Source organism: Capra hircus, chromosome 21 (assembly GCF_001704415.2).
Source record: "Capra hircus breed San Clemente chromosome 21, ASM170441v1, whole genome shotgun sequence".
In the NCBI taxonomy this organism is placed as follows: domain Eukaryota; kingdom Metazoa; phylum Chordata; class Mammalia; order Artiodactyla; family Bovidae; genus Capra; species Capra hircus.
This window is the reverse complement of record NC_030828.1, coordinates 54,441,916-54,462,355: the sequence shown is the minus strand read 5'-3', so window position 1 is coordinate 54,462,355 and position 20,440 is coordinate 54,441,916. Positions and strand designations below refer to the sequence as shown.

At 35.4% G+C, this 20,440-nt stretch overlaps 1 protein-coding gene across 1 annotated transcript in view; it reads left to right on the top strand.

Moving 5' to 3' along the window:
* The window catches only part of MIS18BP1 (MIS18 binding protein 1), a 45,367-nt gene that overhangs the window by 4,206 nt on the left and 20,721 nt on the right, over window positions 1–20,440 (top strand). Inside the window, 9 exon segments of the mRNA XM_005695289.3 lie at window positions 1,209–1,831; window positions 4,986–5,105; window positions 5,276–5,742; window positions 6,701–6,774; window positions 8,647–8,777; window positions 13,265–13,352; window positions 14,597–14,754; window positions 18,111–18,578; window positions 18,581–18,974. Coding sequence (XP_005695346.2) covers window positions 1,300–1,831; window positions 4,986–5,105; window positions 5,276–5,742; window positions 6,701–6,774; window positions 8,647–8,777; window positions 13,265–13,352; window positions 14,597–14,754; window positions 18,111–18,578; window positions 18,581–18,974 — 2,432 coding nt within the window. The 5' untranslated portion in view covers window positions 1,209–1,299.

The window sequence follows — 20,440 nt, the reverse complement described above, 5'->3', positions numbered from 1 at the left end:
ACTTAAACTGAATGGCCAGTGAGTATTGTAACTCCAAGCACAGGATTCCTGTCATTACTATCTTGCCAAATGCATGAATATATGCGCTAATACATATTTGCTGAATTCAGTGGGGTTTGTGTCATTCCTAAGATACTGGGTATCTTTGTCAGCTCTTGTTATTGAGGAATATTTCATTTTTTTCTCTTATAAAATATCAAATAAAATGGTAGTTTGTATATGCATTTCTACCTTGTATATTTATTTCTCACTGAAGTTACTGTAGATAAAGATACTTAATGTCTTTAGTCTGAATGAATTTATATTTTCTGAAATACATTTTTTATGTTTATATGATCAAAGACTGATTGGAATAGTTATAAATTCAGTGATAAGAGATGCTGTAAATCTAGATTTATAAGTTCTAAGCTCCTTTAGGTTAAAATATTGTATTAATTTACCGAGTACAGCAGAATGCAACTGTATGGTTCATCACCTAGAAATTTCTAGGTGTGGGAAATAAAATTTATATGTAAGAAACAAGCTAAAACAAGTCTAAGACCATGTGTGCCCAAGTACATGATTTCCTCTAAAAATTCTAAGCAGCAGTAAATGTTCAGAAAATTATAATGAATATAATTTACTTTTGATTTGAAGTCTTTTTTTTTTTAAACTAAAATCTCACATTAAAAAGTTCTGCAGCATAACAGAAATCGGGATTGGAGATAATTAACTTAAAAATTGAATGGATTTTTAACCTTCATTAGGAATGTCATGTAGCTGCTGCCTTAAAATTTAAGTTCTTAAAAGGAAAAACCATATTTGTGAAACTTAATCTTTTCATAACTTAATTTATTGCCATATGCAGCTGTCATTTAATGTTTTTTGATGCAAATATTGGATTGGAACCTCCAGTACTTGAGGTTCAAGTAAATTTTAAAAACAGATATTCAAAATTCTGCTCTTAGAGTGATGAGGTAGAAGACTTGGTGGGAGCTGCTTTTTTGCAGAGAATAAATTTAAAAACCCACTGTTTATCACTGAAAAATAATAAATGAAACTTTAACAAAAATATAAAATCTTAGTCTGCTTTGTGAGGTATAGATTATCCAGTGTTGTTATGAACCAATTAAACCTTTTACTTTGTATAATGTTATTATGGAAAGCAAATAAACTTAACCTTTTCTGTACGGAAGCATGATAAAAATTGATTTCACATTGAACTGCAGGTTCCTCTGGCCCCCTGCTGAAGGTCTGTCCTGAAAATTGTGTTTAAGTGAATTTTCTGTTAAAGGGAATTTGTTGCTTCTGTTCATCAAGATGATTGCAACACCTTTGAAACATCCAGGAATTCACCTGCCTTCAGAGACATCTTCTCAAAGGAGAAACGTGCCCATGCATGCGATCTTTTATGACAGCATTCCTTCAGGCACACTTACTCCTGTAAAAGAGTTGATGAAATATCAGATATCCTCTTTAAAACCGAATAGTCATAAGAAGAGTCAGTTTGTAGAAATGGCAGTTTTTAATAATAAAAATGTATTTCAGTCGACTTTGCTAGCGGAGGCTGCTACCTCTAACAGTTCTCTTGATATCAGTGCTATAAAGCCCAACAAGGATGAATTTGAAAATAAAGCAAGCTTTGAAACACCAGAAAAAATATTTCAAAGAATGAAAGAAAAAGTACTACGCAACAAGCAAGAACAAGCATCAAGAAACAGTTTTTTGGAACCAACACAAAATGAAAGTTTCACTCCTAATGGAGCAGAGGAAAGAATATTACAGCATACCTACCTCTGTGAAGAAAAGGAAAACAACAAATCATTCCAGCCAGAAAACAATTCACTAAGAGGTTAGTTTTATTATGTGTTGGTTGAAAAGCTATAATGTGTTTAGTGTTTATTGTGTCTGACACTTTTAGGTACTCAGGGAACAGCAGTGAGCAAAACGAACAAAAATCTCTGCCCTCATGAAGCTAGCTTACATTCGGGTGGTGGCAGACAGATCATTAACTAAGTATTTTTTAGAATATAATAGAAATGATTTGGAAAGAGAAAGCAGAGTAAGCATGATGGGGAGAGTTGGAGCAGGTTTTAATTTTTCATGGGGTGGTCAGTGTTTCAATGAGAAGGTGGTATTTGAGCCAAAAAAACTGAAGGAAGTGATAGATCCAGATAGATATCTTGCATCTGGTACAAGTGCCCTGAAATAGAAGCATGCAGACTAGCTAGGAGATTACCAAGGAGTGAGTGGGCAGCTGGGGAGCAGGGGATAAATAAGGAGAGGGTCAGATAAAGTGTCTTTTAGGAGGGTCCTATAAGGGCCTCATAGGTAAAATAAGGGTTTGGGTTTTTATTGTGAGCAAATTAAGGAGCCACTAGAGGGTTTTGAGCAGAGGAATGTCGCAGTCTGACTTAAATTTTAAAAGTATCGCTCTAGCTGTTAATTTGAAATAGTTATTTTAGTATTCCAAGTGAGAGATGGCATTGGCTTGGTCAGGTGGTAGCAGTGGAGATGATAAAGAGTTGCTGGATTCCAGATAGATTTTGGTTTTGGCAAGGGTGGGGGTTGGGGAGGGGGGTTGTTAATTTGTTTTAATATTTTATTTATTTATTCGGCTGCACAGGGTCTTAATTGTGGCACATGTGATCTTTTAGTTTTGGCATGTGGGATCTAGTTCCCTGAGCAGGGATCAAACCCAGGCCCCCTGCGTTGGGAGTTCGTGGAATCTTAGCCACTGGACCACCAAGGAAGTCCCTCCAGATATATGTTGAGATGGGAGTGTGGAATATAAGAGAGGTATAAAGGATGACCTGGGTGATTGGTTTGGTTTGGTTTTTTTTTTTTTGCTCAAGCAACTGGAAGAATGGAGCAGTTTAACTGAGGTGGAGCAGACAGAGGTGGAATAGTTTTGAGGACTCAGTAATTATGTTTCTTGTCATATCAATTTTGATATGTCTGTTAAATACTGAAGTGTAGATGTGAATTAGGCTGTTGAAAAAAATTAGTTGGAATTTAGGGAAGTGGCCTACCTGAGAAATACATTTGGAGTCATTAGCACCTAAATGGTATTTAAAGCTATAAGATTAGATGGGATCATCAAGAAGTAAGTATATTATACTTGAAAAAACTGTGTATGTTGAAATGTTTTCAGAGAAAACGTTTAAGGATAAGTTCTGGGGCACCCTGAAATTTAGAAGTTAGAATAAAGAGCAGAAAGTAGTGAAAGCCACTGAGAGGATGAGGAAGAAAAACCAAAACGGTAACTTCAGAAGCCAGTAATTGATAAAAGATACTTTACATGTATTATCTCATTTGCTCCTTTCAGTAAACACTATGGATTTATGCTCATTTAATTGTCTAGGAAATGGAGCTTTTAAATAAATTGACGTCTGCTATGTGTCAATGGCATTCCACTCCAGTACTCTTGCCTGGAAAATCCCATGGACGGAGGAGCCTGGTGGGCTGCAGTCCATGGGATCGCGAAGAGTCGGACATGACTGAGCGACTTCACTTTCACGTTTCACTTTCATGCATTGGAGAAGGAAATGGCAACCCACTCCAGCGTTCTTGCCTGGAGAATCCCAGGGACAGGGGAGCCGGATGGGCTGCCGTCTATGGGGTCGCACAGAGTTAGACGACTGAAGTGACTTAGCAGCAGCAGCAGCCGTAGCAGCAGCACCATGGGTCTCACAGGTAGTAAGTAAGTGATAAGCTGAGAATTAAATACACATATCTATTAGAAAGCTCATGCTCTTAACTGCTACATAATAGATTGTGGGTATATTGTTGTATTTCAAAGACAGTGATGTATTTTGACACAAAAGCGGTTTTCTAAGGGAGTTTAGGATGGAGGTAGGTGAATATACAAATAATCTCATACAGTCTAAGAGAAAAGGGGGAAGCAAGAGAAATAAGGTACATTATGGCATGTTTTATATGTAAACTGGGATTAGAGAAAGGAAGAAACAACTGACTGCTATGAGAATCTGTTGCCTTCCTAGAAAATACACATATATACGAACACAGATTTTGTATGTAATTTCAGAGATCTTTTGGAGAGTCCCTACATGGATCCCTGAACTGAAATAAATGGCCTGTGTTCTGTACCATGTTGTATATGATGGAATTATCTACTCATCTATACTACATTGCTCTGCCATTTCTAGTAGAATGATTTAAAGAAATAGAAACTTACCTTATATGACATATCATTATAATAAAATCTTTATATTGAGGTTTGTAAGGCCAAAGCAACATACATATTAAAGTATAATCACTACCAGTTTTTTCAAGTATAATATTTGAAATTAAACATATAAAATAACTCAGTTTTTCCTTCTCTGGTACAAATTTTAAGTCTATTACCTTCCCCTTTTTATGTGAAAGAAACTCATTTCTATATTCAAGATACAGAACTTTAACCATCTAGGATGTAAAGCAGAATAAAATATAAACAATGCAATTAGTTCCTGTTTGTCTAGTGATTAAGCCTACCAAATTTGTGTCTTTGAAGACCTGCTAAAGGGATGTCAAAGCAGTATAAATTATGACTTAGTCTGCTACTGAATCTCAACATTTTGATTTTTAAATCTGTTACAACTGTTCGTCCACATTTTAGAAATTTCCAGAACCAGAAGCAAAATCAGAATTTTCAAGACAGGATGGCACTTGATATATGACCTTGACATATACATATCTGATTTGTGGCAGCACTAGAATTTTATTCTAGATCTCTAGGCGTCTAAGTTCAGTAGTATACTTGTGTCTAGAGCTGGCAGGTAATGCGGAGAAATTTTTAAAAAATTCTTTCTCAGCATAATACAGGTATAGAGAATGCATTGAAGATATGAGATAATAATAAAGGGCAAAAACTCAGTGTAACTGTCATATATTTAAGTATACTCTGTGGGTCTGATCATTACCGAATTTAAATCTTTATTCCAAGAGTTTTAAAGGCATTTTTTTCTCTTATTGACTAATACAACTTCTTTCTTTAAAAAAAGAAAACTCAACCTCAGTCCAAGAAGTTCCTCTGGAATCATCAAATAATATTTTTGTGCCAGTCAAGCAAAAGATTACATATCAGCAGGAAAAGAAGGTGCCTCTGCACAATTTAACTTATGGTAAAGTGCTTTTTGTTTTGTTTTTAGTTTGTTATTTGAATGTATGGTTAAATGTTCTAGATAATTATTTTCCCTGTATAGGCAATTCAAAGTTTTAAATTTTTCTCTTGTTCTCTTTTCATTTCATATTAACCATCTGTAAATTTTGTTTGGTTTTGTATTTTTTGCAGAGCTTCCAGTTCTGAATCAAGAACGTAAAAATGTTGCAGCTGCAAACAGGGTACTAACTAGAGCTCAGCTGGCTAGACAAATTCTTCACTCAAAGGAGAATATAGTTGCAACCAATAAATCCAAAAAGGAAACATTTATTTTAGAAGACATTGATTCTACCGGTGAAAAGTCCCCAAATACCACTGTTGAGACTCTTTGTGGTAATAATGTTGAGAATGGTGGTCAATTACTGGTTTCTAGTGATAGTAAGATTACAACAGAAGGCACTTCAAAACAGGAAATTAAGGAAGGGAATGAGAGAACAGTGCACAGAGAGACTGCTTTTCCAGGTTCCTTGAATGATACTTGTAAAATCGTGCTTGCAACTCCACAGTGTCATATAACAATACCTCAGAGATCAAAAATAAATGCCTGGAACCTTTCTCCAAGTATAAGCCAAACTATTACAAATGGAGTTAAAATTAAGGTAGGAAAACTTTTAAGGCAGATAAATACTTGTTTTCACCCTCATTCTTAAAGTGCATAAGCTCTTTTGCTCTCATTAACAGATTCATTTTGGGTTTTTGTTAATATTTAGTGTAGAGGCAGTGTGGCCTAGTGAAATGAGCAGTGGATTAAAAGTTAAGAAGACCCAGGCGTGAAGTCTTATTTTGCTCTATCACTAGTTGCATAGTCTTCAACTCCCTTTGGGGATGAATACTGAGGTATTCTTGTTCTTAAATTTTTTTTCCTGATTCTTGGTGTTCTATTAACAGAGCAATTAAAAGGGAAAGGAATTAGAGCATCTAAAGATTTGAGAAGTTTTACTGTTGTAACACTGGAGTAGGAAATGGCAACCCACTCCAGTATTCTTGCCTGGAGAATCCCATGGATAGAGGAGCTGTTCAGATGTTTGCTTTGGAATAGAATACTAAATATAGATTACTAGCAATCACCTTTATAGTTTATAGGAAATAGAATGCAACTCCAAATCAACTTTTCAAAAAATAAATGTTCTAATTATATAGGGCGAAGAGTGATGGTGAAATGCATACTACTTAACTTGTTTTCTCTAAGTTATTGTGTCTTTTGTGGCTTTGGTATTTTAATGGATACCTCAAGATTTTAAGTGGCTTTTTCCCTTAGTGGTTAAGATATTTGACATAAGAGTATTTAAAGTATAATTGATTCTGGATTGTATTAATAGAACAAACTGCAGTACAACTTCAGTTCAGTCTCTCTCCATCTTTTGTTTAATTATGCATAAGAGTTTTTACCTTATTGCTATATAGAATAGGATGTGATTCTTATGTAGATGAACACTAAGGACTCATTTGGATTACTTATATAAGTTCTTTCTTTTAATTTAATGTAAACTGATTTTGTAATGCATATGGTGCAAGTAATATAAGAAGTAATATGTATTTCACTTTATGCTTTATCAGGTAGTCCAGCTACAGGAATGGATGATTAAAGTCATCAATAATAACACTGCTATATGTGTAGAAGGAAAACTGACGTAAGTATAACTTTTCAGTATTCTTTTAGTAAAATTTATAATAAGAGATTTGTGTGTAAGAACTTACAAGGAGATGCATGATAAATCGCATCTTGCTGTAAAACAAAGACTTTCTAACGAGGTTAGAAACTGATAGAAAAGTAATATGAGTATGGCCATTTTGATTGTAACTAGCTTCCTTGCTTTTCCAAGAAATTTGTTAACTCGTATTATTTTTAAAATAGGGACAGCTCAGATTTGTATGAATGTGCTTTATTTTTTTCAGAGGTTCTAGTAAGTGGGCTGGGATTATCTGCTTGATGATAATGACTGCTTGTAGTTAACGTTTACTACATGCATTTCAGTCCAGAGTCTCACATCTAACTTGGGAAAACCAAAACCAGATATGTATTTACTGATTCAGAAAAGAAATCAAAATTATTTAACAGTGTGCCACACAGCTACATGTTAAGTAATCACTGGCACTTTATGGGTTTCCCTAAAATGAAAGCATCCTTTGGTAAGTGGGCTTTGCGTAGTTCTGCTACTCCACTAGTTCCATTTCCTGTTCTTCAAAACCAGTTTTCTCAGTGGTTAAAAAAAATGTAGTAAAAGGTTGTAATAAAAAGTATACTGTATCACTGTTAGAGATACTTACCTGAAAGTTTATGAGTACATAAAATCTGTCTTGCTCACCTTATTTCTTGCTTGCCTGGTGCCCATTCATTTCCTTAATATCCAGAGGCAGCACTGATTGCCTCTGTTGCAGTCCCATTACTACTGCTTACTGCCTGTATGACTTAGGCAAGTACTTAGCCTCTTTCAGTCTCATTTTCTTCATTTGTGTAATGATGATAATAGCATGACCTACTTTTTGAATTATTTTGAGGATTAAATGAGTTAATATTTATAAGACTTTGAGAACAGTGCTTGAGTACTGTTTAAATATTTGTTAAATAAAATAGTGAAAGTCACTCAGTCGTGTCCGACTCTTGTGACCCCATGGACTATACAGTCCATGGAATTCTCTAGGCCAGAATACTGGTGTGGGTAGCCTTTCCCTTCTCCAGGGGATCTTCCCAACCCAGAGATTGAACCCAGGTATCCCGCATTGCAGGCACATTCTTTACCAGCTGAGCCACAAGGGAAGCCTGAAAAAGAACAGAGGATGAGAATATTGTGTTAAAGTATAACATATGAATTTAATTCCATTTGACGAAACTAAATGACCTTAACTTTCTCATTTATTATGCTTATATTTAGAATGTTTATTACTAACCTAATGAGTCAGAATGTTCATTTATCTAATATGTTTTAAAATTTTCTCTATGTTTATTCTTGGCTTCATGTAAAGAAATATAAAGAGTAGATTTATGGGTCAGTAGTTTGATGCAGCAGTTTGTTTTCTCACAGTTGGAACCTCTTTGGTACTTTCTAAAGAGGAAGGTAAAGACATTTGGCTGTATGGTGAGGGGGAACACAAGAGTAGAATAATTCAAACAGTATAACTGCATGAAAACTAACCCAGCATAGGCCCTGAGGAGAGTGACAGGGAAATCATCCTTTGGCGGTTTGGCATCAGTTGAGATAGAGTTGTGAGCTTTATTACCACAAGATATTTGGAGAACGCCTTGCTTTCTTGCTAATGAAACATTTTATACTAGCCACATGGTTTGGCCACAGTATAGTTTCTTGGTACTCAGGTTCACATTAGCCAAGAGGTTGAGTTCTGTTGCAGTGTTTGGCCCTCAAATGTTTTGTAATTAGATTAATAGCATTGTAGCTGGAGTGCAAATTTATTCCTGTTACAAATTTATATACTCAAATGTGTACATTGCAACTCTTGGTAAAATGTGAATATTTTGGCTTTAACTAAGCTTTTTTTCCTCCTAGAGACATCACCAACGTATATTGGCACAGTAATGTAATTATAGAACGGATTAAGCACAACAAACTTAGAACTTTATCAGGCAACATTTATGTACTAAAAGGAATGATAGACCAAATTTCCATGAAAGAAGCAGGTAATGACTGTGATTACTAATTGGAAGAATTACTTTACTAAGTGAAATAATTAACCATATTTCAAACCATATTTTTGCTTTTAATTAGGTGCTTTAAAATTACATGTCAACACTAAAAATTAAAAAATACTGCCAAAATTATGTACAACTATTATATATGTTGGTCCTTTATTATGATTTACTGTTATTGACAGTTTAAGTCCAATTATTTAAAAAATATTCAGATGAAATGTTCCTTATTTGTGAGGAACTGGCTATAAGAATATAATTTAGCTCCCTAATTCCTCTTTTGTTGAACCTCCCCGGCATAACCCTAGTCCGGATACAATCTTATTTTCTGTCTACGCCTAGTACACAGCTAATGTGACTAAAGAAAAACACACCTGAGTAGTCTGCTTTAAATCTATGACTACCAGCAACAAATTGTGGTCTCAGTGCCACTTGGTATCCTACCATTCATTCCCTAATGGTCCCTAATCCATTCATTCTCCCATCATCCTCAATGACTACTTCCTATTTCTACATCTCTCCTACCTCCCTCTCAGCTTGGCCGGTGGGGGAACAAGGAGAAGACTTAAAGCAACAGGAACAATCAAGAGAACTTTTCTGCCACATCTCTCATCTGCTTGTATCTGTACCTGCTTTTATTGGGCAAGCCTCGCACATTCCTGTCTGTGTCAACCTGTTTATACTTTAGTTCCTGTCGTCTTTTACTCAAAAATATCACTCTAGTAATTCTCTCTTCTACCACAAAGAAAATCAAAACAAAAAAACCACTCTCTTTTGTGTAAAAAAAATCAAAGTTATTAGAATGTATTTAAGAGATCATCAACATAAAATAATCATATGTATGTGTTACATATTAATCACAAACCAAAAATATATACTAGATACACACACACAAAAGAGAAAGGAATTCAAATGCAACACAAAAGATAGTCATCAAAAGAAGGAACAAAAAACTACAAACACAACCAGAAAATAATTAATAAAACAGTTATAACTACTTTAAATATAACTGTAAGTATACATGGACCAAATGCTCCCAATCAAAAGACAGAGTGGCAGAATGGATACAAAAACAAAGAGACTCCTTTCAAATCTAAAAATACACTCAAGACAGAAAGTGAAGGGATGGAAAAAGGTATTCCATGTAAATGGAAATGAAGCCAAGTTAGCAATGCTTATATCAGACAAGACAGACTTTTAAATAAAGATTGTAATAGAACACAAAGAATATTACATAATGATAAAGGGATCAATTAAAAAAAAAAAAGATGTAACAGTTGTAAATATATAGGCGCCCAACCTAGGAACACCTAAATACGTAAATAACAAAGCTAAAGGTATCCCACTCCCTGAATTCAAACTATGCTACTAAGCTACAGTAATCAAAATACTGTGATACTGGCACCAAAGCAGCCACATAGGTCAACTGAACAGAATAGAGACCCCAGAAATAAACCTACGTGTATTTGGTCAATTAATTTACAACAGAGGAGGTAAGAATATAATGGGGACATGATGACGGCCTCTTCAATAAGTGATGCTGGGAAAACTGGATGGCTGCATGCAAAAGAATCAAACGAGTACTTCTTCACACTGTGTCCAAAAGTAAACTCAAAACGGGTTAGGCTTAAATGTAAGATCTGAAACCATAAAACTTCTAGAAGAAAACATAGTGAACCCTTTGACATATGCCTCAGCTATATTTTTCTAGATCTGTCTCCTCAGGCAAAGGCAACAACAAAAAAAATAAACAAATGGGACAACATCAAACTAAACTTTTGTACAGGAAAAGAAACTGTCAACAAAATGATAAAGCAACCTACTGAGTAGGAGGATGTATTTGCAAGCTATATTGCTGATAAGGGATTAATATCCAAAATACACAAAGAACTCATACAATTCAACATCCAAAAAAAAAAATAGTTCTATTAAAAAATGAGAAGGGGACTCCCCTGGTGGTCCAGTGGCTAAGACTCCATGCTTCCAACACAGGGGGCCTGGGTTCAATCCGTGGTCAAGGAACTAGATCCCACATGCTGCAACTAAGTTCATATGCTGCAATGAAAGATCCTGCATGCCATAACTAAGACCTGGTGCAGTGAAATAATTTTTTAAAAAATTGGGCAGAAGAGCTGTATAGGTATTTTCCAAAAGAAGATATACGGATGGCAAACAAAGATGCTCAACATCACTAATCATCAGGGAAATGCAAATCAGAAGCACAATGAGATACCACCTCATGCCTGTCAGAATAGCTATTATCCAAAAGACAAGAAATAACATGCATTGGTGAGGTTATAGAGAAAAGGGAACCCTTATGCCGTGTTGGTGAGAAAGTAAATTGGTATGACCACTATGGAAAACAGTGTGGAGGCTCCTCAAGAAATTAGAACGATCACAGGATCCAGCTGGCCACTTTGGGGTATTTTTCTGAGGAAAATAAAAACACTAATTGGAAAGATAAATGCACGCCTGTGTCCATCACAGCATTATTTATAACAGCCAAGATACCAAAGCAGCTTAAGTGTCCACGATGGATGAGTGCAGAAAAAGATGAGGTGTGTGCATATACAAAAGAATATTATTCAGCCTTAAATAAAGAATGAAATCTTACATTGTGACAACATGGAGGGACCCACAGGTATTAAACTAAGTGAAATCAGAGAAAGATAAACACGGTATGATTCCACTTGTATGTGGAATCTAAAAACCAAAGCAAATGAACAAGTCAAAACACAAAGAGATTCACAGATAAAGAGAACAGATGCTTGCCAGGAGGGAGAGGGATCAGGGAATGAGAACTAGATGAGGGAGATTAAAACATACAGAATGCCAGTTCTAAATGAGTCACAGGGATGAAGGGTACAGCATGGGGAAAGGGTATATCATCATTATTCTAATAGGTTCTGCAGTGAATAATATTCACATTGTTATAATGACACAATTTTTGATACAGTTAGAAGTATTGCAATGTGGGGAGAGGATTTGGAAGGAGAGGTGCAGATGTTAAATCTTCATCTCTCATTTATAAATTTTAAAATGGCATTTTTTCTTTTTATTGTATCTATATGAGGTGGTACATATTAACTCTTGTAATCATTTGGCAAGATATATGTTAATAAGCCATCATGCTGTACACCTTAAACTTAGGCACTGCTGCGTGTCAGTTATTCCTTAAAGAAATAGGCTGAGAGCAAACCCTCTTAGCCATGCTTCTTTCAGCCACTATTGCTCTCACTGACAGCAAAACAACTCAGACAATTCGTTATACTTAGATCTATTTCCTCTTGAATTCTTTTCCATCTTTTTTCTTGAATTCTCTTTAGTCTCTCCTTCATCCCCAGTTCTTCACTGAAACAGCCCTTATCAAAGTCACCAGTGGCCGCCACATTGCTAAATCCAGTGTACACGCAACACGGTAATCACACCTACCTTCTTGAAATAGTTCGTTTACTTGGCTTCTCGAATACCGTATTTTCATGCTGCCTCCCTGTTCCTTCATAGTTTCTTTAAGCTTACTTTTCTCCTTCTTTTCCTCTAAATAATGGAATCGACTAGGGCTCTTTCTATACTCAATGCTGTGCTGATTTCTTTTAGGGTTAAATTTCATTCATATTTTGACAAGTGTCAAATGAAGGATACTCCCCTAGCCACTCAACTTCTGTCTGCTCAGTTGACATCTCCACTAGGATGTCTACAGGTGTCTCAGAGTTAATATGTCAAAAACCTGATCTTCTCCATGTACTTCCACAGACTGTTCTCAAAATAGCAACTAATTCAGTCCTGTTAAAAAGTAAGTCATATTCTTTGGCTCCTCCACTCAGAATTTTTCTATAACTTCCCTATCTTACCCACAGTAAAAGATCCGGTCCATAAAATGACCCCAAGGCTTTAAAATCTCTCCCAGCTGCCTCTGTTACCCATCTGAGTACTAAGTGGCCTCCTAGTTCTTGCCTCTCCTCGTTTCACTTCGGCTACACCAGGTTCTCTGTGGTTCTACAAACAAGCCAGGCATACTCTTGCTTCGTAGCCTTTCACTTTGTTCCCTCTGCTTCCATTGCTTTAACCTCATATTGCCACATTGCTCACTTCATGTACTTCAGGGCTTTACTCAGATGATGCTATTTCAGTGAGAACTTGTCTGTCCTTTTTTGAAATGCTGCCTGCCCCCTTTCTCTTCCCCTAAAATGAACACACTGATACCGCTATTCCTCTTAACTGCGTAACTTTTCTCCATAGCATAAATGACCACTCTAACAAATGAGATCTATTACTTACTGGTTTGCTTTCTGTTTAGAAGGCAGTTTTCATGAAGGCAGATTTTTTGTTATTGTTAATTGCTGAATCCTCAGTACCTCTGACTGTGCCTGGCACATAGTAAGCAATTAAGTATATATTTTTAAATTATTTAATGAATGAATGACATGACTTTAAAATCTAGGCTTTCAGATAACTTCTGTTTGTTTATCATTAAATAGGTTACTCAAGAAGTCTCATAAGGAAATTTATGTTTGGATTTCCAGAAAAATGGAAAGAGTACATTGATAATTTTTTAGAAGAGTTAAGGTAAAGTAGGTTTTAACTTTTAAAACAAAGGTTATTTCTGTTTTTGGCTGTGCTGGGTCTTCCTTGCTATGCCTGGGCTTTCGTTATAGAGAGTAGGGGCTACTCTGTAGTTGCGATGCGTCAGCTTCTCACTGTGGTGGCTTCTCTTGTTACGGTGCACGGGCTTCGGTAGTTGCCTCAGGCAGCCCCAGTAGCTGTGACATGCAGGCTTAGCTGCTCCCAGGCATATGGGATCTTTCCAGACCAGGGATGGAATCCATGTCTCCTGCATTGGCAGGCGGATTCTCATCCACCGTGTCACTAGGGAAGTCTGTCTACCTTTTAACTTTTTAAAAAACAATCTTACTGATGTATAATTTACATCTGATAAACCACCCATTTTAGGTATAAAATTTGATGAGCATTTACCAATGTATATACTCATATAACCAATGGAAAGTGCTTTTAATTTCTGCTTTTGCAAATGTCCATTTTGAGCTATCTTTGATCTGAGACTTTCAGAAGGCAGTAACACTTTACTAGAACTTCTGTCATGAGGAATAAATCTAAAAGGAAAATTAAACCTTTGACATATTTAAGGAGTCATCTGTAATCACTTACCCTTTAAGAGGCATGTAGCTGTAAACAGGAGTCTGACATTCTTGGTCCTTTTTCATTCATTCGTTTCCTCAGTAGTTACAAAGTGTCATCTGCTTATCTGACTCTGTATCAGCACTGGGAAAAAATTAGTTCTTGACCTTGAAAACTCTTTAGATTGTGTAAGTTAATCTCATCACAGTGTAATGACATATAATACAGGCTGGCAGTTTTCTTCTGTAAAGGGGCGATAGTATTTTCATGAGTATGCTGCTTCTGTCACAGCTACTTGACTCTGCCTTTGTAGTGGAAAAGTGACACAGACAGTACAGAAATGAATGAGTATGGCTGTATTTCAGTAGACTTTATTTACAAGAACAGGCAGCTGGCAGAATTTGTCCTGTTATTTTCTTATATCAGCTTAAATAGGAAATACAAGAGTGAAGATGGTAAGAACTTAAAAAGTCATATTTGAATATTTGACTTAAGATGTCATACAGAAGTTCTTTGTGGGAGGAAAAAGGTAGAAGCCATGAAAGCTTAAATAATGTAAAGATTAAAGGTAATCTGCTAGGGGAAAAAAGCTTTATCTGAGGGAATTTATTTATTTATGGGTTTTGTTTTTTGAGAACCTATATTAGAGGAAAAAATACTCTACTTGTTTTTAGGACTTGTGAGAAGAAAAAAGGAAAGGCCAGAAAAAAACAGAAAGCTAAAAGATGTATTCCTGACATTCAAAAATCAATGAAAAATGATGCAAGGAAAAAAAACCCAAATGTTCTCCAAAGAGCCACCACCACTTATGACCGTGACTGTGATTCTTTGGGTATGTCTGCTCTTTACTTCTCTTGTTCATATTGTGGTATATTTTTAAATGAGCTCCACATTGTTTAATTGTTTACAGTGTATATAGTACTAAGTTCTTGACTTATACTGCCCTAAAATTTTCATTTTTTTCACTAGTTAAGAGGAGAAACTGCGATCGCCTATAGTCAGCATTCAGCCTACTTCATTAATTAATACCTTTGAATTAATCAGAGTACCAAGGAAGCTGATAAACATAGCGATCCAAGATGATTGTTGCTTCAGTTTTCTAAATGCAAGGTTTTAGGCTGCCAGCTTGCCTCAAACCTATATTACAGATACCTATATTTTTGTGCTAAATATTATTCCTGTTAGTAGACAAAACCAGTTTCCTTCCATGGAGGAAATGACATGTATTTTCTGAATGACCATTCTTATGAAGGTAACTGGCAGAACTGTTCTATGTCAGTTCTTTACCAGAACTATAATCTGCCTCACATCCACCCAACCCCAAGATGAAATAGAGTATTTACAGCCTTTTCTAGATAATATAATGAGTAAAAGTTACTAGACCATGTTGTATAAATTTAGGCCATTTCTACCTTGACCTCATAACAAAGAGCTTTACAGAACTTCAATAGTTCAGGACTGCTTCTGCCAAAAACATAACACCATACTGGATATAGCCGTACCTGCATGTCATTCTTCCTCTCCTACCACAGCCGACTCCCTTGTCCCCACTGAAACTATGCTTATCCTCTCTAGTACAGAGAAAGGAATAAATTAAATACATGGATGAATGCTTGCAAAATTCACTCCTTAACTGTAGCTCCAGTTCCTTCTCAACCCTTCTTCATTTTATCAAGTCATCCTATTTCTTATAAATTAGGCATATTGCTTATTGTCATTGCTAAAACCATCTTTAGTATTTTGGAGTCCTGGGGCTATAGCACCTGCTGTATATTTTTTTACCCCCAAACTTAAAAATCCCTAAAAGTATTTCTAACTGTATTATTCTTTTTTAGTCTTAGGTCTTATCATCGCCCTACGTCCACTCCTTTCTTTCACTTATAGTACTGTTTTTCAAGAATTTGAGTTAAATTGTGAATATTATTGGTAAAATATTTGAGACTACAAAGTAAAAGACTAAAGTTTGGTAAACCATCGTACAGGCCAGCTGTGTCCATAGGAAAATCGTTCAACAAACATTCTAAAAGCATCTTCTATGAACCTTGATCTATGTTAGTTATTGGGAACTTAGAGATGAATAAAATGAGATGCTTCTCCTTGAGAAGCTCAGCGTAGGGGAAGATAATACTGCAATCTGTTTTGGATGTATCATTTTTCCACTGTGATTCATTAGATTATTGTTTGATGAAACTATTAAGACATTCAAGGTCCTTTTGTCACATACATTATTTTAAATGGTGGTAGTTGATGCTGCTATTATTTTTATTATTATCATTATACTTTACATGGGAAAACCACTAAAATATGTGTTAAAAAAAAACAACACATCTAACATTAAACAGCTAAGGTTATGCAAAGGTGCCAGCCAATGATAATTTAAGATGATGTGATTGTGCATATATATTTTCATGATTTACCTAAACTTCTGTTTTGTGTATTTAGTGTTGTAATCTCTGTTATAGTATTGCTATTAAAGTGCTTTATCTCTGCTATTACATATAATATACTTGACAGTAATATTATAAATGATTGTATTGTCAGCCTCCTTCACCATACTGTAATGATCTCAAGAGCAAGGACCATCCATTGTGCATCTTGAAGTACAGACTTCTGTGAAATTAATACCATAACTTCCTTTTTTGTAAATGTGGACTTTCAGAGTAATTTCATTGAAATCCTGCCTATCAGAATTTAAAGAGCCTTTTCTCTACACATTAGCAAGTTTAAAATTTCATATTGAGTTAAATCCATCAGCTTAATAGCATTTTTTTTTCTTACTACTTCTAAATGAAAAGAAATGAAGTGAGGAACATTTATAAGTGTTTAAAGAAGTAAAGAGGCAACAATACTACTTACACTACCAACTTCATACAGCTTAGGTTGAAGTATCCAGAATGGTCTGAATCTTTATTAAAATTATTTAATAAAATGAATAACAATATTCAGAATAAAAGGGCTTTGTTCAGAATTAGAAAGTTGAAAATTTTCACATTTCCAGTTGAACATTTGAATCATGTTTATATGAGGAATTAGAAAGAAATATATGATTCCATTGAGAAATCATATAGTAACTTCCTTGATTACTTTTGAGTAGTGCCACTTCTCCATGAACTGTAATTTAGAGGCTCCTTTTTCCCCAGCATTTGGTATTTCCCAGAAGTCTTTCATTTTGTCATTCATCTTATAAAATGGCACACAGTATGTGTACGTTGTTAGAGTATTTAACTGTGATGGTTGGTATGATGATTTAAAACTTGTACATATTTGTATAATTTAAAGTTAGAAATTAAATGGGTTTGGCTTCTGGCTTCTTAAGTTTCAAACTGGAGACGTTCTCTCATTTTAATTTGCTTTCTTTAGCCAATGACACAGTATAAGATCTGTTTTCCCAAGATCTGTTTTGGTTATTATCCTATGATTCTTCATGGAGCTTTGGGGGATACAGCAAAAATGTATCTCTGTGGCCTCCGCTAGTGATGAGTATGGGGCCATGCAGATGGAGCTCCATGTTTTAACTCTCCTTAATTAGGATAGCTTCTGTTCCATATATTTTATACCTAGTAAGGTTTTAGTAACCCAAGTGGTTTTCAAGTCAAAAGTAAAAACAAAGTTCTTACCATTAAGGATTTTTTTCAGTTGAAAGACAGCATATAATTATAACATAGGGCACATTGTCAAACATGATATTATTTGAAAGTATTCTGGAAATTTGAAGGAAAGCTTTCATTCAGTTGAGGGAATCAGGACAAAGTTTGTAGATAGGTGAGTTGGAAAACAGAAATGAAGCAGGTTATAGAACAGAACTGAAGTAGATAGTAGGTGGAAGAAATTTTCCAAGTAGAGTGAATGAGATTAATGAAAGTTGAGAAACAGTGAATTAACAGAATGTCGTTCAGATTGAGTACAGTGAGCAATTAGAACTATATTGATAAAGACCAGTGAGAGGAGCTACGTACACTAAGTATATTGTGAGACATGTGGACAGATTGGTATAGAAATTAATAAATGTTTACAGCTGAAGGGGCAGTGATCTGAACAGACCAGTGCTTCAGAAAGCTTAATTTGACAGTAATGTGTGTAAAATGGAGTTTGTGGGGGGGAAAAACAGTATATCTGTGGAATTTTTTTCTATATTTTGTTTCTAATTTGAAATTTTGATCTTTGGCTTTTTGTCTTATGAAATTAAAGAGAGAACTAAAGAATCAAAAGTACCCGTTGATATTCTAACAACAAGGGAACAGTTTTTCTCAGATGAAGAAAGAAAATATATGACTGTTAATCTGAAGAAACCTTGTATTTTAGTGACACCACTTAAATCTAAAAAAATTATAGAGCAAAAGTGCATGGACAGTAATCTGTCATCTGACTCTGTTAAAGCAGTAACAGAATTTGCGTTGGGAAAGCTTCAAAAAGAAAGTAAAACAGACTCAAATGAAACTACAAGTCCAGTCAGCAAGCCCACAAAGACTTTAGAAGGTACGTTTGAGTGTAGTGTGGGCCATAATAGTGAAAATACAGAAGATTGTTTTGAACGTGATTTTTTCACTGTCAACCACAAAATAAAAATACCCAGTTCTAAAAAAGAACACATGGTCACCTCTGACTTTAAGAAAAATACAAGGTTATCAAAACTGAAGAAAATTGAAAATCAAGTAACTGTGCATTTGACAAGCATCAGTCCTCATCAGATTTGTTTAATGAAGAAAGTGAAAAAGAAAAGAAATTTAGAAGGAAAACTGAGATTGTTAAGAAAACCAGAGCAATAAATACTGAAGAAACAGTGGTTCACCAGAGAAAAAGCACAAGAGAAACAAGGACAGTCCCAGCGATGCCTGAATCTGAAACTGAAGAAAGTGAAAATGAGCTTTATATGAAACAGAAGAAAGCTAAATGTTCTGCTAAAGAAAACCTTCAGAAGCCTGATGTTGGTAATGAACTTCCAAATGCCGAGAAAACGGGATCTGGTAAGACAAACAGGCATTCCTTGGAATGCTTGTCTGGTTTTACTCAGGATGAGGAATGGAATAAGAAAGAATTACAGAAACTTCATTGGTAAGTAGTTGGATTTGACTTTGAAATCTAGAGTGGCCACAAAACAGTTTATAACATGAAAACAAGAGGCTGATTTATGACTTCTAATCATTAAAATGGAAAATGTCATCCAAAGACACTTGAAGAGAAATTGAAATTTATGTAGGGTGAAGGGAGAATACAGATAATGTCTAACTAGGTGGCCATCTGCAGCCCACATATGAAGAAAGTGAAAGTGACCTTTTCATTCCCATTTAATATTTCAAGAAAGTCCCCTCCTTCCCTCGCCAAAAACTATTTGAGGGGACTATTATTTGTTAATTAATTTGATTGTGGTAATCACATCACAATGTATATGTGTATCAAATGATCACATGTATATTTTAAATATATACAATTTTATCTGTCAGTCATACCTCAGTAAAGTAGGGGTAAACTATTTCAACAGACAAATGCAACTCTCTCATTTAGCTTCACATTTTAAGGAATATTTTATAATTAACTTTACTATTATAAAACCTTATATTTGAACCTAAATTTGTAGGTTATTTCATAGTCTTTCCCCCCTCATTGATAAATGAAAAATTAGTCTCAAAAATTAGGTGATTTGTCCAGGGTTTCTTAATTAGTGCTGCTTGATAAACCAGGGATGGTAAGAATTGGATTTGGCTACATATACTTGAAAAGCAGTTTCAGTAGTGTGGTAGTTGGTATTGGAAGCCAGGTCACAGTTGAGCAATGGACAGTAAAGATAACCTAGATGGACAACAAAAGATATGTGGCAATGATGGGGAACAGAAGAAGGCGCAGTCATAGGAGAGAGTGAGGAGATAAGGGAACACGTATGTTTAGTTGCTTGCTTTTTATTAGATGAGTCAGGCCAGAGTACAGTGGTATGCTGATGGAAATCATCCAGGAGAAAGATAGGAAGATGTCACTGACAGAGAAGAAAACCATAAAAACATACCATGTTTAGTGTTCTGTTCTCTTGTGTACCCCCAGCTTTATAACATTTAGAATTCATTTTCAAATCTACTTTTTCTTCCTAAGGGATCTTTGTGCCACTGTACTCTTCCTTTCTCCATTTCCTAAATTTTCCTTCAGTCTTATTTTCAGGCAGAAGTTTTCTTATATTCCAAAGTTCTTGATTTTGGCTGCATGCTCTATAGCAAAGTGTATTCCTTAGTGATCTTTTCCTTCCAAAGCTCTACTGTTTTATACAGGGATTCCCAAATCTGTGTCTCTAGTTCTGAATTCTTGTACTTAGCTCTGTATTTCCCTTTGCCTGCTGGACATCTCTATATAAATCTCACCGACAGCTAACTTCAGGGCTTCCCTGATAGCTCAGTTGGTAAAGAATCTGGCTGCAATGTGGGAGACATAGGTTCGATCCCTGGGTTGGGGAGATCTCCTGGAGAAAGGAAAGGCTACCCACTCTAGTATTCTGGCCTGGAGAATTCCATGGACAGTCCATGGGGTCACAAGAG